This window comes from Trachinotus anak, unplaced genomic scaffold (genome assembly GCF_046630095.1).
Source record: "Trachinotus anak isolate AG129_WGS33_773 ecotype Australia unplaced genomic scaffold, CSIRO_AGI_Tana_v1 ptg000024l, whole genome shotgun sequence".
In the NCBI taxonomy this organism is placed as follows: domain Eukaryota; kingdom Metazoa; phylum Chordata; class Actinopteri; order Carangiformes; family Carangidae; genus Trachinotus; species Trachinotus anak.
In genome coordinates, this window is record NW_027273875.1 from 9257011 (window position 1) to 9284531 (window position 27521).

General features: G+C 42.2%; 1 protein-coding gene across 4 annotated transcripts; it reads right to left on the reverse strand.

Annotated features, from left to right (window-relative positions):
• Positions 1 to 1950: 1950 nt before the first annotated feature.
• ksr1a (kinase suppressor of ras 1a) lies at positions 1951 to 27276 on the reverse strand. Of its 4 annotated transcripts, none has more exons than XM_071460754.1 (21): positions 26497 to 27276; positions 17354 to 17494; positions 13671 to 13818; positions 13081 to 13567; positions 11150 to 11331; positions 10735 to 10804; positions 10509 to 10592; positions 10189 to 10250; positions 9981 to 10090; positions 9504 to 9672; positions 9118 to 9159; positions 8723 to 8771; positions 8522 to 8600; positions 7328 to 7624; positions 7046 to 7242; positions 6854 to 6950; positions 6237 to 6370; positions 5699 to 5830; positions 5456 to 5591; positions 5138 to 5271; positions 1951 to 3754 (listed from the first exon to the last, which is right to left on the reverse strand). In XM_071460754.1, exons 1-21 carry the CDS (start codon positions 26707 to 26709, stop codon positions 3748 to 3750), a joined length of 2970 nt encoding a protein of 989 aa, XP_071316855.1. In that variant the 5' UTR covers positions 26710 to 27276; the 3' UTR covers positions 1951 to 3747. The 4 variants fall into 4 exon arrangements, with proteins under 4 accessions (XP_071316855.1, XP_071316856.1, XP_071316857.1 ...); XM_071460755.1 differs by having other exon boundaries at positions 8522 to 8585; positions 26497 to 27275; XM_071460756.1 differs by lacking the exon at positions 9118 to 9159 and having other exon boundaries at positions 26497 to 27275.
• Between the last annotated feature and the right edge of the window lie 245 nt (positions 27277 to 27521).

Genomic DNA, 27521 nt, shown 5'->3' on the forward strand with positions numbered 1-27521 from the left:
GACCCTCCCTGACACCTATTCGTGATTTACTGATGCTGGCTACTTCCCAGCATCAACACTGCTAATGAAAAACACTGTGACCTGAATTCTAACTACAAGTGAACACTATCTTCCCATTAATGCATATAATGTAAAAAAAACAACCTTAACTTACATTACATCCCCAAAGTTATTACCTACACCTGACTTATTGTGCCACACAATCCCAAGGCCATCAACTAATTGTTGACAGTTGTAGTCAGGCTCAGCAAGTGTCAAAATGGTCCACTGAAAGCTCTCGCTCTCTCTCTCTCTCTCTCTCTTTCTGTGTCTATCACCCAGCTGTCACAACAAAATGTGGTGATATATTCATGCTGGCTTGTCTAAGAATTTAAAGTCTGCTGCAATTCTGACATTCCAGCATTAAACATAGTGGACATGTGGTTCTGCACACATGAGATTTTGGTAAACACTGTTAAATCATCAGGTCCAAAATTTGGTAATGACACATCACAAAAAAACAAACAACTAATTGTCATATGTTTTGATTGACATTCAGGGAAGAAAGGCCATTCTGTGGCTGGTCTCCCAGTGAAGGAAACAGTTTCCCTTCACCAAATGCTGGTCATGTGATCCAGTACCAGTTGGAGCCAAAGAGCTTTTAGTTGCAGTACAGGATACAAGGTCCTTTCTTTTCTGCTGGATTGATACCAGTATTCAGAATCAGTCCATCATTCTTATTAGTCAACGCCACACTTGATGCAACCTCACTGATAACAGGTTTCAAGGTCTGAATATGTGCAATATTTCACATTTTACAGACAGATCCCAAGGCCTCATTAAAAACGTTTGATAGATTCATCACTGAAAGGCTGACTAAGCAGAAAAGTGAAAAAAATTGGCAAACACTTTTTTCTGAAGCTTATGAAGAATTGCTTATGCCAACAGTCCACACTGTTCTGTTATGGATGGCAACCCAAAAGCCAGATTTGAAGAGTTCAGCTGGAAGAAGTGTTACTTTACAATACTTAACAATCTGGAACCAAATAACGCGCTGTTATCCAGACAGCACATTTAGTCACTTTTTTCATCTCTCATGATTTGATTCTGGAGCAACTTCAAACATTTAAGATAACAAACCTACAAGTTCGAGTGGTTTCCAGATTTTGGAACTAGCTCATTTTCACATAAGATGATTCAGTTGTTCCAGGATATATAAAGATGACTCCTTCACATTTGAATATTACACAATACACAAATGAAAAAAAAACCAAACATATAATGCCACCAAAAAGATTTTCCCAAACTTAATGTAAAATGTGCTGTAATACAAAACAGCCCTGCCCCTGTGTTGGGTCTTTATGCCACCTAGAGGCAAAGTGGGATTTTGATCATTCTGCAGCTGTTACATAACCTTCTACTCAAATGAGCTTCAGGGTTCATTTTTGACCTTAGAAAGAGTAAACTTTGTTTCTATCAGTTTTTCTATCTGCAGGTCTCTCAACCCATTCAATTCAACCCTGATATGTGTAGAAGACTCAGCTGAGTGAGAACTTACACACCCCTGAGTGGTGGCTTCTTATTCTCCTGGGACAACAACCAGCCTATTTTCACCCCACTTCCCTGATGAGCCTTTTGTAATACCCCGTTGATTGGTTGATGAAATGTAGAATTATTGTTGTAAATAAATATATGGTTTGACTTCCACATATTCATGTACCTCCCATCTTTGTCCCAGTTTAATAACTGTCTGTAATTACCATCTTAGACTCAAAAGTCGTTTTTGTTTCTTAGATAACACCAAATCAACTCAATAGAAGAAATTGCAAATAGATTAAATCTGCATATTTTACGACATTTCTTATGTTTGTCTGCATTTCTCTATGTCTCTGTAAAATTGCAATTTCAGTTATGCTTTTTATTATTGATTTTATTACTCACCATTTTACTGCAGTAAAATAACTGCGTGCATTCTGTTGTTACATGACAAGCCTCATTTTATTGTCTTCCATGGATGAAAACAGAAACTGCGTGTACAGAATGGTAGTCACATGCAATACAAAAATATGAATTTTTACAGTAACATAAAAAAACATGTATTGGCCCATTCTAAAAATTGTACAGCATTTATACAGTTTTATACATGAAAAAAATATAAATATATATATATACACATCTGTAATAGCCATAGCAGTACCTATTCAAAAATGTTGTGATGTAGTTTACATAGAAAATGTTTATACAAATATTAGAAGAATCATGTTAATTTGCTATACATTAAATAATGTATGTACATTACATACCATTGGATTTTGCAACACATTTACTGCAATCTTTCACAAAAACCAACTCTACGTGTTCCAACACAGTACGCTCACTCAGTCACACGTGCACCCACCCACACACACACACACACACACACACACACACACACACACACACACACACAACACATAAATACAAGCACACCAACTGAAGCCAGCAATCACAAACAGTATGCACAAGCGCGCACAAGAGGTAATGTTTTAGGAAGATATAGGACACTTTTGCGCCAGGTTCCTGATTTATCTCTTTTTTTTTTCTTTTTTTTTTTGGCGCAGAGAATGAAAATCACTCAACTTCTTCAAAGAAGGATCTTTCTAAGGAACTCATGTTCTCATAAAGTGCACTTTACACTTCAATGGATGGATGCTATTATTAAAAAGTCTTTAATCATAAATAGTCAGCATTTATTCTATTCCCATGTGGATTGTGAAAGATGTAGGGAATATTTCAGCAGTTTCTTTTTCCTTTCAGCTGTCATTTAGCAAGTCTTCATCAGTGCCCTGTTTTCAAATGCATCCAATAAACAGTGAATTTAACAGGTTATACTCCAAAAGACAACATACAAGTGAGCATATCACACTGTCTGAGCCTCTGAGACCCTCCTGAAGAATAAAAGAAAACACTGCAAATATGACTTTCCAAAACCAAACTAAACAACAACAAAAAAGAGTTCATGATTATTTTTCTCCTGTTGACAAAGTGCATATTGTGTCTAGACACGGGCAGGTGAACATCTCAGCACATGCCGTCACACAGCCATTTAAAAAAAAACAAATGAGGGAGAGGAACTGAGAGGCAGCCGGTCTGAGAACATCACTCAAGCAGCCTGTCAAATGCATGTCAACCCCTCAGGGAAAACATAGATAAATGAAGTGGTCCATTTGGTAGTGGGGTTCATTTTACGTCCAGCAATGTTTGTTGTGTGCGTGTGTGTTTCAGAGGAAAAAAAAAAAAAAAAATCAACAAAAAAAACAAAAAACAGGAGCCGCGTGGTCAGGGGCCCCCGGCGAGAACAACCACATCACAGCAGCACAGAGAAGGTGAGCAAGGCTGAGGACAGGGCAGCCATCAGCAGGCACAGACCACAGCACACCAGTCAGTCTCAGCACAGACACCACAAGCCAGTTATTCACAAGCCTCCGAGTCCCGAACGACATTACAGAACAAAACCAAGGAAGGCAAAGAGATATTAGACGAAAGGAGGGAAAGCATGGAGGACGATGGTGGTTGTCCCCCCACCTCCCGCCACACCTCAGTCCACCGATCCTCTCTTCCCAACAAGAAAACAGTTAGACATGGAAGATCAGACTGTGGATTAGTGGAAGCAGTGTCTGTTTCAGGCAGCGGCAATGCTTTGATCAATCCTGTAAGAGTTAAGGATTCAGGAGCATGCAAGGCAGACCCAGGCTTTGTTTTGCATTGCTTTATGTTTCAGAGTGACTGCTACAACCTAGATTAGAAAAGAGAATAAGAAAAGAGAGGAAAGAGCAAAAGGAAAACACAAACGTTAGACGGTTAGTGCAAGTGAAACAGGATTACAGTGAAGAAAGCATCATTTGAAAAGCAGCAAGATATTACACACATGTAGATTAGTTTCTGCAAGTTCACTCAACAATAAAGCAGACTTAAGTCATTTGTATTGTTTTCTTCTAAGGAAAACACCCCTCCAATCATCCAGCTAATCAAACCCAGCATTTAACCATTTACAGGATCATCAGTGAGGCCCTTGATTACTGCTTTTACATTCAAAATAAAAAGGCTGCACGTAGTCTCTGAGCAAACATGACGGAGGTTTGTGAAAAAAGCAAACCATAAACAAGGAGCAGAAAACAAGTGGGAAACATGGTGTGAAAGTGAAGCTGTAATGAAGGCATGTAAATAAATGTGATGGGTGTGTGGCTGCAGAAAGTGGCCTGGGTAAAGAGAGGAAGAAATCCAGCCCAGTGTGGCAGTAGACAGGATTAACATGAACTAATAAAGACGACAACAAATGAGGTAAAAACTGAAAAAACAAAAGTTAATTTTTGTATACAACTCAGTTTTAACTTGATCGTTTCACAGGATGGACAGTTACTCTCATCTTAAAGTGATGTGTCCCAGAATGGTCCATATTTATACCTTGATTAAAGTGAGTACAAGGAAATGATTTAACTGCGATCACCAGGAGATTACGACAGGAAGACAGAAATTAATATGAATATCATGAATGATTTTGTGTATCTGTCATAATTTGTTTTGCTCTTCCTGACAGCTTTGTTTAAGGAACTGAAAATCGCCATGACAACAAACTATCCAATCACATTGTGCGACAGTCTGACGTTAAGGCAATTGTACACACAGTATATGAGATGGTGACATTTTTCTGTCATAAATGCGTAACTTCAGACAACTGTCAACAGTTGTCAACAGACAACTGTTAAGGGGGCTGTGTGATCAAGAAAAAATGAATTCACATCTACATATATAAACCACAAAGTTCACATTTCATTTGAAAGTAAGCAACAGTAGCTGAGAGGATTTACAATGTGCCATGGCGCAGTGACATTTGGTCATATGTGATGCTGAACAGAAATTATGACATAATTCAAACCTATTTATCTTGTCTTATATTCAAATTATATCAAACAAATATAAATCTCATTTATAAATAAGACTATGTAACCACAAGGCTGAAACATTCTGCTTTCAGCCTCATATTATTTGTAGACTTGACTAAAAGGATCTTCACTGACAAGCCAGAAGAAATCACAAAGTGCACAACAAGGACTAAGGGATCTTTTGTTTGTTTGTTTGTCCAGTGTCTTCGCATCGTCCTTCATTCCTGGATACCTACTCTGCAGACTTCCAGAAGTGTCCAGGGTGGGAGAGCCTGCGGTTGAGTTTGGGTAGCTTCTCCAGCATGTCAGCCAGCTGGGTGAAGGTCGGCCTCTCTCTCAGGTCGTACGCCCAGCAGGCAGAGAGGATCTCCTGAGACGACAAACCACTCTGGGTCAATGAACTTAACAAGGCACTGAGCCATGCTCTCACTGCACTGTGCTCTATGAATGATGATCGAACTTAAACGTTTCGCAACATCCTGATATCTCTGCATCAGCAGAGCGTGGCTGTTAAACATTTGCTTTTTTGAATAACTGCTTCTTATTCAACTCACAGTGACCTCCTTGCCCAGGCTGATCTCGGCCAAGACCTTCTTTATGCCCTCTCCGCTCCCCACCTGCCAGATGGTAGCTTCCACAGGCTGGTTGGTGATTGGCCAGTCCCTAGCCTGAAGCTCATACCAAATGGTGCTTAAAGGGGGGAAAGCAAAAGTGTGATTACTCTGTCTAATGGTAAAATAAGTCTGTTTAGGTCCCCAGAGCTTCAACTTAAGTAAACTACTGTGTGAAGAGCTTACCCAAAGGCGTACACATCTGCTGCAGTGGAGAAAGGAAGACGGTCCTCATTGTTACCTGGGCTCATCCTGCGCACAATCTCTGGTGCGAGATAACAAATCCAGCCATGTGGAAGTTTTAGTTTATTCTCACGCCTGGACAAAAAAAGAAAAGTACACATTTTTCAGTAACAAATCAAATGGAGTGGAAAATCTAAGTGGAAAGATGCATTAACTTGAGTGGAAAATGCATTAACTAGATGCAGTCCATCTCCAACTACTGTGTGCAAATCGGTTATTCATGAAGCCCTACACAAAAGGATGAACAAAATTAGCAAGCTGTGTGCTCACAATGTGCTTCAAAAACAAGAGTGTGCTGGAAGTGATTCAGATTTTATAACCAGGAGACTTCTGTAAAGGGACGTGCCTGCAGCACTGGAGTCACTGTGGACCTCAGCAAATTATTATCAATCACTGGACCTCCCCGGGTAATAGCAGTGTGGTGTGAACAGCACTTTAGCTGAGGTTGTGTTTTTAAGGCCTCTTGAGTGGCGTTTCTCACCTCCCCTCCTGAACAACTCCAGAGATCCCAAACAGCCCGAAGTCTGTGATCACGACTTTATTGGTATCGTGAAAAACGTTCTTCGACTTCAGATCTTTGTGAACAATGCCTTTAGCGTGCAGGTAGCCCATTCCCTGTGTCGAGAACAAATGGTGACACTTCGTTAACAGCTGTCATACGGGCTGTGGTGTTAATTTACACAGGAATGTGATGTTTAAACTGTTCCTATTCACATTTTCAACCTTTCAAAAGCTTTGCTCAATATATTATTTTCCTAGTTCTTTCCATTGTTACAGAGACTTTTTGCTGTGGCATTGGCTCTTCATGCACATTAAGACTTGGACTGAACTAGCAACATGTGCTTGGACATTAATTACACACTAAGAGCAAAATCTAGAATATATTTTATTTTAAAAAATTAATAAACAACATTTAATATTTTTTTTAAGTAGAATACAGATTTCCTGTTTCTTATAATGAAAATATATCTTGACATGTGACAAAGCCAGTTTCTGGACATGAAATCTGGCACTTCTAAATGCTTAAATCATGGCCTGGATCTTACAAAATCAAATGCATGAAAGAGAGCTTTGGAAAGATATAAAAGAAACATTTACCTTTACAATCTCCTGAGCAATTTGTCTTGTCTTATTAATATCCAAAGTGTTTTTAGTGTCCCTAACAACTGAATACAGTGTCCTCCCTTTACAGAAACTGTGTGGACAGAGAGGAAAAGATTAGCTTGAAGATGAACACACATATTTGGGTTAAAATCATTTTAGAGGCGTGCTTGATGTTTCTGATCTCACCTGGTGATGATGGCTAAGTGGGGTGGAGCCATGCAGGCGCCCATGAAGAGGACCACATTCTCATGCCTGGTCTGTCTGTAGTTCATCACCTCCTTTTTAAAGAGCTTCAGATGGTCCTGATTGTTCCCATCGATCTCAAGGAGTCGGATGGCTACTTCGCCGTGCCACCGACCCTTATGCACTTTGCCCCAGCGGCCCTGCATGGCCAAAGGACTGCTTCAGTAACAGTGCCTTTTCAGAATATGATACTGTCACTGCTACAGTCAATTTCACATTCCTCACCTTTCCTATGAGCTCTCCGAGGTCCAGCTGCTCAAACGGGATGTCCCACTCCTGAAGGTAAACGCTGGTCTGACTCGCCTTGCGGGAGATGGGGCCCTTCCACTGGTTCCCTCGAGAGCTGGGCAGATCGTCAAGCTCATCGCCATCCAGCTCCCCGTCCGAGCCCATGTTCATCATCATCATCTCCTCCCCATCTTCCTCATCTTCCCCTTCGTCTTCATTCTCATCCTCTTCTTCCTCATTGTCCTCCTCTGCCTCTGGGTCTTCATCCTCATCCTCAATTTCCTCCTCCCCTTCCTACAAGAGTGTGGGGATGGCTTAGTTATTATGTAGAAAAGGATAAAACTTTTTCTATTCTTACAAATTAAAGGAAGAATATTTATCTGCATCTCCCTATTTTATTTGTCAGGCAGTTTATAGTGGCTTAAATCATCTTTACACAGTATCTTCAATGCCTGGGAACATATCTACATGTTAATGGAGGATGAGTCAGTTGAAAAATGTGCTGTTGTTCTTTAATATATTCTGTAAAATGTGAGCCAGCATCGACTTATAATTTTTTTTTTCCTTTGTGTTGCTGTCCCAGTTGCAAAAGTTGTAAAGTCCATGTCAGCAAGACTCTCCTGGTTAAATTAACAGCACCACAGTCCCAGCATAATAACAGGCAAACAGGTCAGCCTGGTTCCAGTAAACAAATAAGGGCTGACTTCCAGTAACACAGAAGTCATTTACTAGAAACCCGTCATCTGGGTATTATAATGACACGAATAATTGCTATTATCATATTACAGTACTGGCTAAAATGACTTGATGTAACTGAATAAATATAGCTATTGCCCTTTTAATTGCTCAATATAGAGACGAGTTTGACCTGAGCCGCTCTGCTTTGACAGCTGATATTCATAACTTGTTTTGCTGCCACAACAAACATCCATTCAGATGTTCTAATGTGGCTTTGATCTGGGTCAACATCACCAGTTTTAGCTTTCTCGGAGGTTAGAGTGCTACTTTGCATCCTGTGGCTCCAGCCCCAGTGCTTTTCAAACTTCTTAACACTCATTGTTACTCTACAATGACATCTGACTCTTTCAGTCCTTCAACTCATTTTGTTTCAGAGATGTGACTCTCAACAACCTCATTATACTGACAGCAAAACCTGGACTAAGTGTGGTTTCATACACATGGCAACATTACCTCTTCATCTTCATCTTCTACCAGCTCAGCATGGATGTCATCTGCTGACTGCTCTATCTCACTGCTGCGATACAGAGAACTGATATCAGAGAGGTCAAATACAAGAAAAGAAAAACTAAATAATTAAATTACTGTTTCATCGCTGAAATTAAAATTTTAATTTAAAAAAAATGTTTTGTTTTTTTTGTGTAAATGTCTTACACAGTGTCTTGTAGGACCTCAGAGTGCAAATTAGCAGGACTGGAAACATCTGTAGAGAGAAATGAGATGGTTTATGAAGGAATGACAGGAGCAAAATGTTCTTCCCCTCTTGTGTTTTTGTACTTGTCCTTTAGGGACGCCTTATGGCCCACCACATACAAAACAAGACCGCTCATGCAATTCCCCACTACCACCAGCAGATGGTGTCAAAAGGCTGCTACTTGTCAACATGCAACCCCAGTGCTGGCACACAGTGAACGATGGCTACAGAAACTGCTACGACCCTGAAAGCAAACATGCAGAGGACAGAGAGTGCTGCAGGGAATCTAAGGTTTGCAGAGAGGGATGATGGGACACTAGCAATGCAGCATGACATTTCAGGACTGTCAACTCACCAGGGAAGATAAACTGCTGTCTATGCTGAAAGTAACAGGCAGCTTTTGCAAAAAGAGAAGGGAAAGACCATCAAGCATGGCACAGAGAAAGACTCTCGGTAAGAAAAGCTTTGAATTAACATGTCTGGTAAAAAAAAAAAAAAAAAAAAGCGCAGTTGTTCTTCAGTGTTAATGTCATATATGGAGAGAGAAGAGGAGAGACAAGTGTGTGTGTGTGAGGACCATACTGTTACACGCTATTAGGCTGGAACAGTGATTTAGGAACAAAAATCTGTATAATGAGGAGAAATCAAATGTAATTCTAGCATGCACATTTCAGTATGTGCACTATGTGTGTCTATTTGTTTATAGACTTCTCCCATGTGCCCTTCTGTGTCCGAGCTTACCTGGGAAGTTGAAGCGACTGTCCCGATGACCTTTGGGCGAGGGGTTGGGTGGCGGTGTGGCGCTGGGGGGGTTGCTCTGCTGGAATGGTGCTGGGGAGGAAGGTGTGGATGAAGTGGTGGAGGACGGATTGCTGCTGGAGTCCAGCTGGTTCAGCACTGGAGGATGGTCCTGGTGGAGCAAGGATGCATGCACACAACTCTAATCAGGCCTGATAGATAGTGGTCGTATTATATATTAAATGACTTTTACAGCTTTTACATTTAATTTCAGTTTCAATTGCAGAAATTTCAAGTTAATTGGACAGGTTGCATTCTGGCAGAAAAGCATCACTAATCTGAAAAATGTTTTGTGAGGCCAGGTAGTGGAAATACTGACAAGCCAAAGACAATGAGATCAGGGAGAAAAAGAGGTTATATCTACAGCAGGAATAGTGATACTATGTGCTGTAATACAGAAGTCCTAAGCCTTTTTTTAACCTTTTTCGTAATGGCCTTTGGTAGCGTGCCAAACTGCGGTGCTTCTGGCGGCCGGTCCACAGGGTTGTTTATATCAGATGGAACAGACTCAGTCCTCCGAATTTTGGCAACTAGAACAGAAGTTGGCAATGTCATAGTTTATGTAAACAGGTGTATGCAAAATACACAGTGTCCATAAACTGCAGACTGAGAATGAAATAAGACTTACTTGGTAGAAAGGAGATTCTGCAAGATGGAGCTTCCTTTGTGCATTTGTTGTGGCACTTTAACCTGCACAGAAAGTCGGCAACACATGAGACCCAGTAACGACCAGCACATGGCTCCTAGCAGCACTCTTCATGTCCAGATCAAGAACTACTCAAGGCTTTAGGTTCCCAAACTCTTAAATCACACGTGTCCAGTGATCCCAAATCAATCAAATCAACCCCTGACAGAGCTTTCTCATATTACGTTTATAAAGTCTCAAACAATGACACAGTCACTTCAAGTTGATTTAAGTACCCTTTAAACAGAAAGTGCTCAACTCACCGACAGTGTTTGCACTTAACCCCAAACATCATGTTCTTCTGACACACCTGGCATGTCTGGGACAGCCAGGACTTGGTTGAGAACCTAGACAAAGACAAAAACATTTGTTAAACCTACAGTACTACATTATTGCAGAGTTATTATTATTAGTATGGTTATTTCAATTTAGCTTGTTTGCTTTATTAGGCTTAGGAAAGAACACATTTTGTGTGAGACAAAGATCTACCTGTGTGTGACTGCTAAGCCTATGTCCCTCCTCACTGCTTGTGGGGAGCTGCGATGCACTGCTACGTTATCTAGAAAGAGATGGAAGGAAGGAGAGAAGGGCGGAAATATTAAGAGGGGAGGATTGGTTTGTGTCAAGAAAGACTGGAATCTAGTGAAGTGACACCAGTGGTTAATCACATACAAAATGAAGCATTTGGAGATTAAGAATTTGCCACTGGGACAGGGTCAAACCACATTTGGAAGATAAGGAATGGTAATTTTCCAGAACCCATTAGACAACCTAAACTCTATCTATCCCAGTCATTTTAGACCGATCCTCGTGGATGAACAGTCTAATCTAAAACAGACTCTTTCTCAAACATGTGCATTCACCAAATCAGCAAAATAAAAATGTATACAAGTTAATAACTCACTCTTAAGGGTGCTGTGCTCTTCCAAGAGGGTAGGCGTGCCAGGCAGGGTGTAAGGTGCTGTGGTGGCAGCAGGGGTGACTCCAGGGGTGCGCGCAGACATAGTGGGGTAGCGAGAAGGCAAGTCCTCACATCCATTCCCGTTGACTTGCATATTTAGGAACAACTTATTCTTTCTAACACATCTGAAGAGAGGGAAAGCAACAAAAAATAATACAGAACTGAGTGTCTGTTGGTCTTGTCCAGAGGCAAAAGCTAGACTGAATACCTCCAAAGGTCCACAGCATTGCTTGCACACACCATAGTGTACGATGCAGGTTATGTAAGGGATAGAGAGAGACACGTTGGGATACTTAAATAGCACTGGCATGGGATAGAGCCAGGGTGACATCCTTAACACCCAGACTCACAAGGACTGAAGCACCAAGCAGTGCCAGTTCTTTGGTTTATACACACACGCATGCACATACGCACGTGAGAAATCTGAGTTCTGTTCAATCAGCTATCAGACCTGTGACCTGGATAAACTAGCAGGATTATCTCAGTGTGCGTTAGAACTGCTGAATCTATGTCAGGCATATTTGCTTTGCCTTTTTCCCAGTAAAGCTTTGCATAAACAGACAAGATATTATGGATAAACATGTGGCTTGTTTGTGTGTGTGCATCCAATCACAATAGAGACAGAGAGAGAAAAAAAATGAGGGAAAGCGAGAGAGAGAGAGAGAGAGAGAGAGAGAGAGAGAGAGAGAGAGAGAGAGAGAGAGAGAGAGAGAGAGAGAGAGAGAGAGAGAGAGAGAGACAGAGAGAGACAGAGAGAGACAGAGAGAGACAGAGAGACAGAGAGAGAGAGATTGTATTTGTGTTGCCACCTCTGAGCATTAGTCCGAGGAAATACTTCCTGTTTTGACATGACTCATAATCTCTTAGAATCTATGTGGGGATTAGCTCCACTCATATACAGTAAGAGCAAAGGAGCAACAGGCAGGATGTGAGAGGATGTGAAAGAGGAAGAGGGAGAGAGAGTGAATGTGAATCTAAGCATAGCTCTGCTAATGTCCTGTAAGGCTGAAGCGAAAAGGACACCCTGGACAGATGGCTCCAGGGAAACTGCACCAGAAACTCTTATCAGTAGGTGATGGGAAAAATGACAATAACTCGTTTGCTGCTACTAATCCTACCATGATCATGCTTATTTAAGTGGGACGCAGCACCCTCTACTGCTATTTGCAGACATTTCAGCAACATTTGCTCCCCTCATTTCTCCACTGTGTGGTAATTGTACAGGTTTAATGTCTGTTCAAGGACAGTTTGGCCATGTATGTATAATATTCATCTCTGTGTATCATAGGTAAAATAAAAGTGGATAAAATTTGCATGCAGACAAATACAGCTCTGGTTACGTAATGTGTGAAGTTACTGTATCTGTAAGAATTCATACAATACAAAAAAGAGACGTCGTAACTAGATAATGTTTGCTAGTATTAATCTGTCATTGACCTTGTCCTCATTTAACAGCAGCATCACTGACTGACCGACCATTATACACAACATAGTGTGTTTAAGTTGTAAGAGAATGAGTCATATTGTACATTCTATTGGTAATGGAACTGGTGTTCACCTCAACAGGTTTTTTTAGTAATAATATGTAGAAACTGAAACAAGGTTATAAAAGAGCATGCAGTAAACATCAGGCTGTGCTAATTCCTGCTTACTGTAGCTGAAGAACCGCAAAGACAAGCAACACAGCTTGTTTTCCCACACTCCCCAACGCCTGCAAACCTGTGCTAACAAAGCCAGCAGTGGCAATCTGCTATAATAACAATGTGATCTGAGGATTCCCATCCAGCTCTGCTCTGACCTACTTATTAAAAGCTGTGGACAAAGTGAATGTTGTAACAGTGTGTGAGTCCAGACAGTTTGATCAGAGCACCTACTTGGTGGGAGGGTCTTCAATGCGGTTGCCCAGCTGGGACTCGTGGCTCTTGCTGCGCGTCAGGGTTATGTTGGGAAGTAGATGCAGCACTTTGCGGGATGGAGGCGGAGGGGTGCAGGGCGGCTTCAGTCGGTGACGCCTCTTTGAAGGTGGGGTTATGGGTGGGGTGGACGAGTGTCCGTGAAGCCGAGCTGCACGAGCTAAGGACATGGGGAATGGATCTGTGAGGGGGCTTTCACTGTAGACGTGTGACGCCAGCGCCTCAGGTGTGGGTGCCGCTGACATCGAGCCTGAGCGGGGATGATGGAAGGTAGCGCAGGGTGTGGATGGGGTGGACTGGATGGCAGATGGGCGGGCTAGAGGCGAAGGACTGTGAGGGCGGAGTGGAGTCCCCAGGCTGGTTAGCTGGTCTGCAGTCAGTAGAGAGCCGCTGTCCCTCCTGGTGGGCTCAGACAGCCACGGACTGCTGTCTTCCCTCAGTTCACCTCCTGGACGCGAGTCAGCACAGAACAAACACACTGGTAGAAACCCAACAAGAATACAATGTGATGCATCTGATCAGGGAGCCTCCCGTAGAGCGAACACACATACCTGATTCGGTGGCGCTCTTCAGACAGGAGAGGGCAGCAATGAGTCTGGCACATTCCTCTGAACTGGACCCTAGTCTTCGCATTGTATCTCTCACCTGAGCACCTGCCATCTGCAGTAAGGCATCCAGGGACAACTTCGCTTCCACTGCCTGCAGGGGAGCAATACAAGGGAAAATGGTGAGCACACAAAAACTGCTCAAGAAAAACACAAGAAATATACACAATATATCACTGGGAAGCTCTATGACAAGAAAAACAATCATATTTTTATGCCACATCAATAAGTCTTTTAACGCTTCAGTGTCCTCTGCATCATGGCCTGTAGTAGGCTGAAACTCAGTATTAAAGGCTCAGCATGTTATGGCACTAAATAGGTCATTCATTGAGATAACAATGTTTATTTAAGAATATAGAGAAAAGTGCAAAAAAAAGTACCACCTTTTTACTTCACAATCAAAAGTTAAATAGTCTGATGTATACATATTCATATGGACATGCATATTTGCATAGATGCTGGGACTGAATACACTGCAACCTGCTTTGCTTGACCTTATGCTTGCGTGCTTACTTGTCACAGTAGCAAAGACAAGCAAGGACCTCTATTGAGGCTAATATTCTTATTAAATTTTAACCTAGTTCCATGTCTCCTGCAGTAAAGTATGTAGACTTTTCTCTGTCTTCCCTCTTCCTATTTTATGAGTTTTTTTAGTAAAGCTGAGGAGCAGCTCTGGGTTAAAGACAGAGGCTATATGGATGGAGACCTACAAGCCTGAGGTATATGCTGTTTATTTCATGTTCACTTGCTGGGACAGATGGCAAAATGACAGCACAAACAACGAAGACGGAAAAAGCAGATAGTCCAGTGATTGCACTGGGATTTTAGGATGTTTTTTTGAGATGGGAAGTACGCAATCGCTTATCAGTCAGGTTAAACCCTTGCTCTGAGAGGGCAAACACTGATCAGAAAACTAGGGCAAGCTCCCACACTCATGTGTACACTGTAAGCAAAAGGAAGTATACACACACACACACGCACACACACACACGCAAATACGCAAACTCAAGGGTGAGTGATGTGATATTCAGAGGTGGCTGCGGGTCCTCTGCTCCCCTCCCACCTCCTCACTCATAATAACATTACAATATTAGCACCATGAACAGCACAGCTTGGTCAGGATTATTATGGATACATAATAATTCTGGATACAGCAATTAAAATCACATTGTTGTTGACTTTACATGTTACATGTTTATTATGGGCCCCTTACTGATGGTGTATCTGAATATAACACTCCATGTACCTACACTGTAGTTAAACTAAGCACAGAAAATGAATGTTGGAGATGTTTCTGGCCTGGGGTAAGAGTGCTGTGGAAACCTTTTTCAAGTGACCAACCCTGTGTTACAAGGCCACTCATTAGAGCCACAGACAAATTTAATTAGTTCACAGAAAGATACACATGCTCATTTAAGAAGCTTGCCAACATGGCAGCCACATGTTAGTAGACCATTATGTAATACCTTACAGTCAGTTTCAGTGTATAAGCAGAGAGGGTGTATTCCAGATTTTTTTTAAAATACACTCGTAATGTTTTTGGACCATCCCTTACATAACCCAGGCTTCATGGTATAGAGTGACATCATGCATTGTAGCCATCTTGATCTAATGTTTGATCTATATGGGTCGTCAACATGCCATGATGGCTCTACATCTTTTGGGAAATGAGCACTTTTCCTATGCTATCAAAACCTCTTATTTTCTAAATTCTTAGAAGAGAGAGGTGGTGAGGCTTAAACTGAAAAGCAAACACTCACACTGAGAATGAGAGATATGACTAAACAGAAGACGAGTAATCAGATATGGAACGTTGCCGTGACACGAAATAAAAGGCATAAAGAGGATTCAGACATATTAAAGAAAAACAAGTGCAGAAACATTTAAAATAAGCAGATCAGAGTTAGGTCCCAAAACAAAGACAAACAGACAAGATCAATACAAACATACAGTAGCCGAGGGGGATTACAACAGTTTACAGCGGCACAGGAAGGGGAGCCAGTGGAAGGAGAGAAAATTACAGTTAAATATCACAAACAAATCATGTGGGTGAATGACTGTTAAACTGAAGTTGCGACATAACGAAAAGAATGGATTTGATGTGTTTTTGTCAGGAGTGTATAAGCAGCTGGTTGCAGGGTGCTGGTGTAAGGAAAAGACCGGCACCTTAACTGCAAACACTGGAGCTTCTTCTGCAGAGGCACAGGCATATTTTACTGCGATGCAATAATACGTTTGAGAAAGGAATGCAAAGCAGCCATTATCTCGTAAGTTAGAACAAGATAAATAAAAACCACAGCAATAAAACACAGCAAAGGGAGCAGTTTCCTCATGATCTGAAGTGACCTCTTTTTAGCAGAAAACACTTAGGGGGAAATGTTTGATTTTTTAATACATTCATAATCCAAAACAACAGTATTGATAATGGAACTTTCCTCTGTGAAATCTCTCTCCGAAGAGAGGGCATGGTTAGTGTGGCTGAGCAGAACACTTGACCACCATGTGGCTGACACATATTAAACATAATCACTGAACTCAGGCTCTCAGCATAAAGGTTATCTCTTGCAGGGCCACCTCAGGGCAACCCAGCTGCCATGATACTTTTGGTGTCATCGTTTTCATACACTGACTCTAAACTGAAGCAGAAATCAGGCTGATCAGGTTCCTCTCCAACCCATCCAATACTACCACAGACAATAGATGACTGTATTACTTTGCTGGTCTGCTTAATATTGCTGCACAGCTGCACTTGTCCACATTACATCTGGAGCGCTGTGGAGCGTCAATCGTGAATCATATTACATAAACAAATGTCTCACATTTACAGCAATTCACTCCCGAGCAATGATCTTCAGAGTTTATGTTTAGACAAGTGCAAGTTCAAGACAGAAGTTTAGGAGAAATCATAAATCCACAATGACTGGAAGACTTTTGAAGTGGTAAAGTCAGGAGCCCGGAATAAAAATTTTCAATGAAATAGTTTAAGAGATCAATTCACAGAATTTGTTTTCGCCTGGAGAATAGATTACTATCAACTGAGCAACGAAATGAGGTTAAGAATGAAACATATCTGATATATTTGTGATACACATACAATTTTTGAGAAATATTCCACTCCATTCCACTTTTTTTTTTTATGGAAAAATTTCTCACACACTTGTACAAAAGGCAGTCTCCAGCCTCACTAACATGGCATACAGATATAAATGGCAGCAGGCTGGGAAACTAGATTTTAAGGCAACCAACAGGGGTTTGTTTATGGGAGGACAAGCATATCTTGTTGAAGTGACAGTGAACACTGTGTTTGCTTGCCATATTAGTCTCATGAAACATCTTTTATATGTTACCATGAAAACACAACTATGGGAAAAAAAAGCCCCTTCAGCCATTATCAGTTCAAGTTCAGATTTGTTGCCACTGTCTGCAGCTTAAAAATCATCATCATCATAAAAATGACTGAGCTTCTTTTTTAGAAAGGCATTTTGGTGGTCACTGGTCAAGCATTCCTCATGCACATGTGAGCACGGACTGAGTTCACAGACTGAATGCAGATAAATGAGACACAAACACAGTCAGGCAGGCTACAGAGAGTGAGCGAGAGACACTCACGCAAAAACAACATGACCTACCTCGATGAGCTCCGGCCGCAGGTTGATGGTGCGTAGCCAATCTCGTAGGTGTGGGTAACTGTCCAGGGCCTCGGGCCTCTCTGTCTCTGGCACTTTCTGCTTGCACTGCAGCTGTTTACAGATGTATTTCGTCAGCTTCACCTGCAGGGAGCAATAGAGAACACAGTGCTGAATGGGAGGGGCAGGGTAGAGGGGAGACTCGCAGCATGCTAGGAGCTACAGCTAAGGAGCGGGCCCTCACTGACACGGATATCTGTCACACCTCTGTGTTGTCAGTGGAATTTTTTTTTTTTCCCAGTGAGATGACACAAACGTCATCCATTATATGTATTTTACGATTACTGCACTTTCCATGTATAATTTAAGATTTTCTAAATAAATCTCTGGTGACGATTGCTTGATCCAATCAAGCATTATCATCACCTCATCTGATTAAAACCACTATATCTTTTCCATCAGCAGCTGCCTTTTCAATACAATAAGGGGTAACCTGACGCAAGTGGCTGTTTTTTCCATTCTGAACTCAATGCACCTGCAGTAATGACTCCAGTGTTTGTTTAACCCAATTTCCCAGTGCCCCCAGTGCACAAGAGAGTTAATTAGATACAAACAGCTATTATTATACAGTGGAACAATGAGCTGGTCATCTAATGAGAGCATCTGCGGTGCTGGCACAAGGAACAAGGAAGCAGCTTAGTGGCATCAAGGTTCTCGGTGATGGGAGAAAAGTGCCAAAACAAGTCTCCACAGATGATATATAAAGGTGTGATACTTTACCACCAATGCTTTCCACTACCAATGTCAAGTGCAGTGGTCCTGTGAGTGAGTATTACAATGAAAACCATGGTATTGGTTTGCAGTGGCCCGCGTTGTGCAGCTCAGCGCAGCCGTATAGTGTGTCTCCTTATCTCACGGTCTATCTGTAAAGAGTCCATTACAGCAGGCAGCACCTTCGGATGAGCTGTGCAACACCAGCCAGCTCTCTCGACCCACCGCGCACCTCTCGAGTGCCTGAGCAACAATGAGGAGCGCGTGTCTTTCTCTGCTCATTCAACTCTCTCCGTGACACATCCACTCTCCAAGTGCACAGATGCACTCATTCAGCCGCGCTAGTCTCAGAAAGTGTGGCCTTGGGATGTAGAAAAGGCTGCTTCGTGGCAGCTGACAAAAGCATCTCCACTGTAGGCCAGAGGAGTGAAAGAGAGAGAAAGAGGATGGGAAAGAGGTAAATGCTCTACTCTGTCTACTCTGACGCCTGCTATTCTGCCCTGCTATTACTCGTCAATTATCAGTTGCACTCAGAGCATTAGGAGGTAGTAAAACAGCTTGCATTACTGAATGTAAACTAATAAAAAAGTTTTCAAAACTTAGAAGCAAGGAGTGTGTTGCAAAAGCCGCTACATTAAGATAAATGCAAAAGATACATACATACATATCAACACGTAAACAGCTTTTCCTCAAAGTAGAATATGTCAGACATTTAACTGGTGTGTTTGTCTGATGCACTGGTCTTTGTAGAGGTTGAACCTCCTTTTAGTTGTAAGCATTTGACCTTTGAGGGAGGCCTGTAAGAGCAGCCCCTCACCATGAGTGGAAGAGAGAGGTAGGTAGCCTGCTCCCCCATCTGACATCTTCATCTATACACATTTGAGCTGGAAACAGAAAATGTCCATGAGCACATATGCAAACATGCTGGTAGCATGTTTACTAAGAAGCTGGGAGACTAAACAATATGATAAATGCTGTGATAAATTCCATATCCATTACAAATCAAAATTCCCAGAGTGATTCACTGTGGTCCGATCACCTGTCTGAATTTAGTGCTGAGATCTGAACCAGCATGGCCAACAGTAAAAAGGCCTGTACTGTTTGTGGCTAATGAGCTGGCCTCTTGCTTTACCTCCCTATACACTAGTGCTGTCCTGTGACGTCAGGTTACCTAGCAACCCCTCTTCTGAGTCGTCAGCAACATTTCAGTGGGATTTTCCCATACATGTGAAACACGGAGCTCAGACACAATACAGCTCAACATACAAATGTCATTGTGCGTCTCCTCAGGACATTAACTAAAAACATGACCAATGTTTTTATCTCACACGCCGAGCATTCACTTTAACCTATTATCATCCTAAATAAGTCAGGATTACACAAGCACACAAGTTCCCAAATCCCTCACTGATATCAGTAATGTGCGTATTTGTGCTGCGAGCACAGTCGGGCAAATCGGCAAACCAAGAGATAATGACAGGCCCCCCTTGCATATTATTTTTGGTGCAGAGTGGAGAAAGCAGTGTTTGACGTGTGGCCTGGAGGTGGGAGGAGGGGGAGGAGAGATGGCGTCAGAGCCCACCTGTCAGCAGAGCTAAACAACACCATGGTAACGGCCTAATGCTGCGAGGAGATGAGTGACAGCCGGTGTTTCAGCCACCAGAGAGGGGAGAGGAGTCCCAGCAGCGGCCTGCCTGACAAAGCAGACTCGGGGAGCAGATCTCACTGCTCTAATTGTTTTCTCAAGGCTCTTGTTGACACAGCCACTTTGGTGCACCTGAAAAGGATAGCACGGCCAATCTGAGAACTGAGCAACCATGCTCCATCCCAGAAGATGATATGTGGTCAGGAAGGTCAGTTCATTTCTCTCAAACTGTGTCAAATACAAGTGAGTAAGAACAGCAATACTCAACCAGAATTTTTGGGCTCAAACAAAAGATTTAACTTCAAAAGCAAAACACATTAATTCTCTTTGACAGACATTTTATAATCAATGAGACAAATGCAATGTGACAAAAACACATCCGTGCACAGTACTATCAATATCAGCCACAAAGTGACACAACAGCAGAAATCTTGTTTTTTTTTTTGGTTGCAGCCTCTTCTGTCTTTACATGTGGCAGCTGGAGTCAGTGTCACAGTCAACATGTGACAGTAACAACTGAAGCACTGGAGCTGGGAGATGATGCAAAAGAAACGCGCATCTTTAATACTGCTTTCAAGAGCACATTCTTTAAAAAGGTTTGTGCAAGCCAACAACAGTGAGTAGACTGATGCACATTTTAATCTACACATAAAAAAAAAAAAAAATGACGCCAATGTCAAAAGACAAAAACACAATGGAAGCAGGCAGGTCTGGTTATGCAGGGGTCAGGTCACATGGACTTTTTAAGGGCAGTGGGGTGGATATACACAGTTGACAGTCCCAGACAATGGCCTGCTGCCCCTCCTCCATCATTGTTATCACGAGCGCGAGCTGACCCCTACGCTGGGCTGGGGGAGATGAGGGGGTTGAGGGTGATAGAGTGGCTTCCAACGCTCTGTGTTAAGGTTAGTGTCTGTTCAAGCCTTGACAGCCTGCACAGAGACAGACGGACCCTTGGCCTTATTTAACACACACACACACACACACACACACACACACACACACACACACACACACACACACACACACACACACACACACACACACACACACACACACACACACGAACATGTGGTCAAAGGGAATATTTCAAATATCTCTAAACAGATTTACAGCTGATAATAGTAGACAATAAACAAGTTTTAAAAAATATCTAGTTTAAAATTAAGGTTGTCTTATTTCCAAAAAGGACATACTTCACAATAATTAAAGTGCATTACATATTCATATATAGCTACAACACCCATAATTGTAACCACTTCGATCAGAAACACCATGTTAACTTCCTTATGATTTGGAGCTAGCCCCCTCCCTCCTTTTTCCACAAAAGAAGTACAGCAGACCTCAAAATTACAGGATGTAATGCAACTCATCCTGAGTCAGTTTAAGAATAGATCAAGGCCTGCCTACACTGTTCAACCATCCTGATTTCAACATCATGGAGCCCATTCTTACTGACTACACCTCCCATACTGTAAGACAACAAAAAAAAAAAAAAAAAAGGGGAAACAGAGACGGGGTCAGCGTTGTTTCAGTCACTAAAGTTGTGTTTCCTCTGTACCCTCATGTGAACGACATTCTCCATTGTCTTTTCCTAGGCCTCTGATAGACACACACACACATACAGACACAGACACACACAAACAGCGGTTGTCATGTCATAAGAAGCAGCCCAGCGGATTGGCTTTGATTCTCCCCTCCCCTTTCCTCTCTGCTCTCCCCTCTTGCACAGGCTCCTTGCGCGTCATTTGATTTTCTTATTTAACAACCAACCCTGAAAACGCGTAGGAAGAAAGATGTCTAAATATAGACGCAGCCACAACAGCTCGCGCCACGAGCGCACAGCAAACTCTCTCCAACACCACAAGAGGAGACAAAACAGAGTCACACTCTGCTGTTTGCTGATCATTACAGAGAGCAATGCTTAAAAAGAGAAGACGGCAAATTGCTTTTATGTAAACACTTACGGCAATGATTACATATCTACATAACATTTGACACTTGTTAAAGGTTGTGTAAAACACAGCACATAAACAAAACACTTGAGTTCCACTGTTTATTGTGTGTTTTTAAGTTAATGTGTCTGGAGCATATGAACTGATTTGGATCTGGTTTTAAAATAGACAAGCTACAAGGCTTTGTAAGTGGATGTGATGAAGAAACAATCAGGAATACACAAAGAGCTACAGTAAAAGTAACACAGAGGCAGCATGAGAGGCAGCAGAGACCAGGCTGAGTGGGATTAACATGTGAAAAGTGAAGTACCAGTTAGCACTCCATTTGAGAGGCCAGTATCATTATCCTCTCACTGGCAAGGCTGAAAAAACACACAGTTCAAGTGGAATAATAAAGCTCTCTCAATGAAAGTATAAAGTGAGTTCAAGCCTCTCTTGATTGCCCTCCAGTGCAATATGGGAGAGATACCCATTTGCACCGTGAGTGCGGTAACTGCTCTGACCTCACACGGTTCGCTCAAATTTGTCGCGTCAATTAAAGTGGTTTAAAATCTTTAGTAGGAACGACATCGATCATGTCAGAACGAGTCACATGGGATCACCTGGACGCTGATAATGGTGCGTTTGCTAGAATTTCAACACCTTCAGGGCTATTTCACACTCCTCACATCAGCGGGGAGGGTTCAGGAAATTCCGGTTCCTGGCTGAAATTTGGAAATATAATGGCACCAGGATCTATAGAGTGGGCCAGAATCTAGGAAGAACTCACCAATCTGCTGACTTTAAACATACGAGGCATGTGAAACCTAACGGAGGGCTAAAGCAAGAAGTGAAAGTGCACACTTATGGCAAGAAGTGGTTTCAAAACACTGTGCCAGTAAAGACATAGGAAGTAAGACTGCTGATCAAGACATGTGGAGCAGGCTTCTTAGAATGTCAAATAATTATTTGAATGTGTATGTGAATGTTACGAAGATCCTGATCAGTAATCAGCAGCTGATCATGGATCCCTGTTTCAAACAACAGAATGCCAAACTGGAAGAACTGCTCAGAAGAGCTTTGATGGATTAGTTGACTATAAGTCCTTGACAAATAAACTGCCGCTATCTATTATTAATAAATGTTTTCTGTTCTCCAATGAGAAATCCTCTTTTCTCCTGTGCCCTCACGGGAAGCTCAAAGGTCAAGGACAGATAAATGAAGCTGGCAGACTCAACCATGTTTCTAAAACTTCAGTTTAAAATGTCGGATGGGTTTTAAAAGGGAGAAAAATGTATAAGTCGATTGACACCAACGGTATTGTCACTTAACCTTAAAAGTGAATACATTTTTTCCCTCATTTTCAAGTCTGTCTTCTCCATTGTTTTTATCTCTGTTTAAATAATTGTGACTGCTCCCCTTGTTTGAATGACAGGAAATGATTTTCAAAGCAATAATCTACTTGCTTTGATTATTACGTATTTCCGAATGAGTGAAAAGCAAGAGGAAGTGCTCATACAAGCTGCACTTAGCCTGTAACTGTGGCATACAAGCAGTAAGACATGAAGTAAATGATAAAGGATCATATGACCGTAAAACATGTTAGAAGCCAAATTAATAAAAGCAATTAAAAGGAAGACCTGCAGCAACAGTAACGGTAAGATGATGTGCAGCCGGATCTGTTTACACTGAGTAAAGATACCGCAAGAATAACAAACAGTGATATAATCAACACATCATAAGAGAGAGAGAGAGAGAGAGAGAAAAAAAAAAGCTACTGACACTGATAAAGGCCTACACAGTGGAAATAAAAATCATGCCAGATTTCTTGAAATGAATCAACAACTCTGCTGACACAAAACGAGACCAACATCAAATCATCAGCTCAAGGGAAGTTTATAAAAAAATATTCGAGTTGAGCTGTGACCTAAGAAATTGCTCAGAAATCATTTGACCATTGAGGCAAGAGTACTATCTTAATCTGTGTAAAAAAAATTTAAATTAAATATGAATAAAAAGACCTCAAAGGCCTACATTTAGCTGTTCTGTAAACTAGTAAGTATCTACTGTACCTGTTTCCAATGCAACTAAAAGCCAGTGAGCACTGATAGAGGATGTCATCACTATATGCAACAGGGTCTGGCTGGAAGTAGATTTGTGCAAGTTGTCTTGGTGCACAAGGTTCAACAGGGATGAATACTGCACCTTGCAAAACCACAAACAGGCAAAAGCTAACTTGAGGTAACCAGACCCACTGTTTGCACTTCTGACTTTCAGGGATACCCCCTAACATCGGCCTCATAACCACAGGAAAGAGACCACAGGCCAGTTTTCATAGCCGTCGAGAAACATGTGTGACCAGCAGGGCCTGTCCATTGTCATGTAGAACAATGCTGCTGCAAAAATTCATCTACAGGACAGCGCACCTCAGGAAGTACTCTGCCAGATCACGTCCTGTTCCACACGGTGACGTGGTATACGCATGCCAACAAATAAAGAAGAGTTACAGCATGTAGACGAGGGCATGCCATGAACTTCACTCTCTCATTTGTTTGTGCAAACTATTCAAGCAGACCATGTTCAATCCAGACATGCTTTAGCCTGTTAAGGCCACCATTCGATAAACTGTAATTCTGCTTTATGAAACAAAGATGTGACTGAAATGCTAAGTTCAGCAAATGAGCTTCATTGTCACTCATTGTGCTAAAGCAGCGGGGTGGAGGTGAGTGTGTGGGGCTGGGGAGGGTCAAACGGACAACCCCAAACATGCAAACTTGATCTGGTCTCGTTTCTACTTCAGTTAATACTTTGAATTTTTCATAGAAAACCGGGCTTCTTTACTTGAGCCTGTGAAAATGTGTTCCCACACAGCAGCTTGCCAACTTGCACCTGATGCCTGCCAGCCAGCAACAGAGCTAACAAATTATTTTCTAGACATTCATACAATCCAACAGGATAAAAAGCTGCACCAAAAAACAAACAAAAAAACAAAACAAAAAAAAAAACAACACAGTACTGCTTTGTCATCTCTACCTTGTTCTGAGGCATAGCTTTTCCTGCAGACTCTGATACCACCGTCACAAATGCAAACGCATGTTTTGAGCAGGCGATATTGTCTGAGGCAAACAGTCTGCAAGTAACAAGATTGCAAGATACACTAACTTTGCAACTGAACAATGTTGCTTTAAACTTTCCTCACCACACACAATTCTTGACCATTCTGAAGGTCACTAGAAAACCATTTCAGCCAGGCCGTTGCATCGCTGCGTGGCTGAAACTAAATGCTCAGAGCTTTCTGGAACATTAGTTTTTAGGGGCAACAGCACAATTGTTCATGGGGTGTTTGGTTATACAGAAATAAAACAGACATGGATAATTGATAGCCTCCAGCCAATCAGGAGAGAATATTCCTTTTACCCAAGGTATAACGCTTAAATAAACCATGAGCCAGAAAACCCATTTACCATTGTCTCTACACTATCAGTATGACTGGAGCCTGTTCCAAAGATACAGTCATCTATCTGCTACAAGTTCACGTTTGTAGCCATTAAAGTTGTAATATTCCACTGCTTTTCACAACTCCATGTCACACCAAAATGTACTGTATCAGCCTTTTATACTCCCCTCCCCACACACACACACACACCAACCCTTCCCAGCAGAAGCAGGGCCTGTTGTCCCCTCATTGCATTGTTACTAACAACATGAAGCTGTACTTTCCATGACAGGATTCCTTCTGTCATCTTGCAGCTGAGAATATTACAAAAAACAGTATGTGACCATAAACATCCCATTGGTGGAAACTCGCAGGCCTGAGGCTAAACTGATCCTTATGAAAAGGGACTATATCAACATTACTATGAAATTCACATAGGAGGAATGATAGAAATTGGGATTACAAAACATTTTAGGCCCACTTTACATAAAAGGTACCATCTTGAGAGAAGTATTTCCAACCTGCATCTAATGTTTTAATATGCAAGGTAATGGCTGAAAGGCTACAAACAGATAATATTGTGTGCATCCGCTGCTGATGCCTGCATGCTACCAGGCATGACTTCTCTATTGTACTGCCTACTATAGTATAACATGCTGAGGCCCTACAAAGCCGTGGCTCTTGCGCAAAGCAATGTCAAGTCATCCCAACACGACCGAGCTGAAGCTGCATCCAGATGCAGGAAAGCAGCTCGTAGCTACATCAACCCTGCCTGCACACGGCTGGGGGGGGGGGGGGGGGGGGGGGCAGATAAACACATGGAACACGTCGTACATTTCGTTTTGCACTGGTCTTGCAAGGGCCTATGCAGTCCAGACATGAAACTCCGTGCACAGAAAATGAACACAGTCACATAAATACCAGCAGTATCAGATTATTGAATGTGTGCCATTAGGCCAGGCTGAATTCAGCTGCACAGCGCGGCGCTGTGAACTATCGAGAGGCTCCTGATCCTGACAAATATTTCCACCTAGAGAAAGAGGTCACACAAATAACTGGATCGGGCATCACTGATACCTCGACCGTTTAGGGATATTCTAGAGAACTAATGAAGCCCACCATAGGAGGCAAAACTGGCACAAAAAAAAAACCCCTCCATGCATCGACCCTGTAGTAGCCTTTATATTGTAAGTGAAAAATGTGCTCAGCCCACTGACTCTAAGTGATAGGGCGCCTCTCCTGCAGCCAATATTCAGCCTACATGAGGCGGACGTAGCGTTAGGGCTTCATGACTCCGCAATTTGACTAGGCTGCTTTCTGTGGCAGGACGGGGCTCTGACATATCTGAAAAGCTCATTACCTCTAAAGTGCGTATTTCTTGCTGTGTGAGGTCGTTGGACGCGGCGCATTTGGTCCGTAGCCCCTGTAAACTGGAGATGGAGATATCAATCATATTCTGGATGAGTTCGCATTGATGTAGTGCGGCCATCGCTGCGCCACCGCCACCACTATCCCTCTCCGGCTGATCATCACTCTCGACCATCTTCCCACCTCTCACAGACACACTATCCATTCCTCAGCATTGGGCACGGCTGGAAGGGCTGGAGTCAAACTGTTAAGCTCAAATAAAACATATGCAGCCGTCCAGCGACGCAGCGACCTATCGTGGAAGTTAGCTGACACCAAATGTCCCCAGCTGGAAAAGTCAGGATGAAAACTAAATGGTTTTTTTTTTCTTTTCTTTAACGAAACAAGATAGTCGACGGCAGCCCAGGTGGCGAGGCGGTCTCGTCCGGAAACACTCGGCTTGTATTTTCAGTCCGTTCAGGATACCGACGAGTGGATACTCCACCGACAGCTCTGGCAGAGGCTTTCACCGTCTGTCAGCTGTTGGGAACATCATGGGGCGCGGTGCAGTCTGGGAAATGAAGTCACATAGGTTACCAAAAAAAAAAAAAAACTACACTCCACGGTACAGCTCCTCAACCTCCCCCCAACCGCTTGTGCGCCTGCTCACACACGTAAATGAACATAAAAGTACTTGCTTTGTAGTAAATGCAGTAACAATAGTAATTATTATAACAATTAGCTAGCCAATTTCTATGTTTTTCCTTTATCAGAGAAACCATGCCGCCGTCTTCGAAGCAATAACAGGAAAAGCGCAGGTGTATTTAAAAACACCAATAATGGCTGCATTCCATTTAGCTGCAGTGATGCTACAGTATGGGCGCTTTTCAAAATAAAGCGCAGGTATAAATGAAAAAAAATAAATTAATTATGGCGGAATCAGTTCCATTTGGCTGCTTCGATTTCAGCGTCCTGCAGAGTATTGTGCATGCTGACTCACTTTCACACTGCCATGGCTTAATGGGGTACTTGAATATA

Bases quoted from the DNA above. Each gene is read 5' to 3' on its own strand.
- ksr1a (XM_071460754.1), bottom strand. From the start codon at position 26,709: ATGGATAGTGTGTCTGTGAGAGGTGGGAAGATGGTCGAGAGTGATGAT. The intron at 13,819-17,353 runs GTAGGTCATGTT...GCTCCCCTGCAG, and splicing joins TGCGGCCGGAGCTCATCGAG to GCAGTGGAAGCGAAGTTGTC. The intron at 13,568-13,670 runs GTATGTGTGTTC...ACTCGCGTCCAG, and splicing joins GAAGAGCGCCACCGAATCAG to GAGGTGAACTGAGGGAAGAC.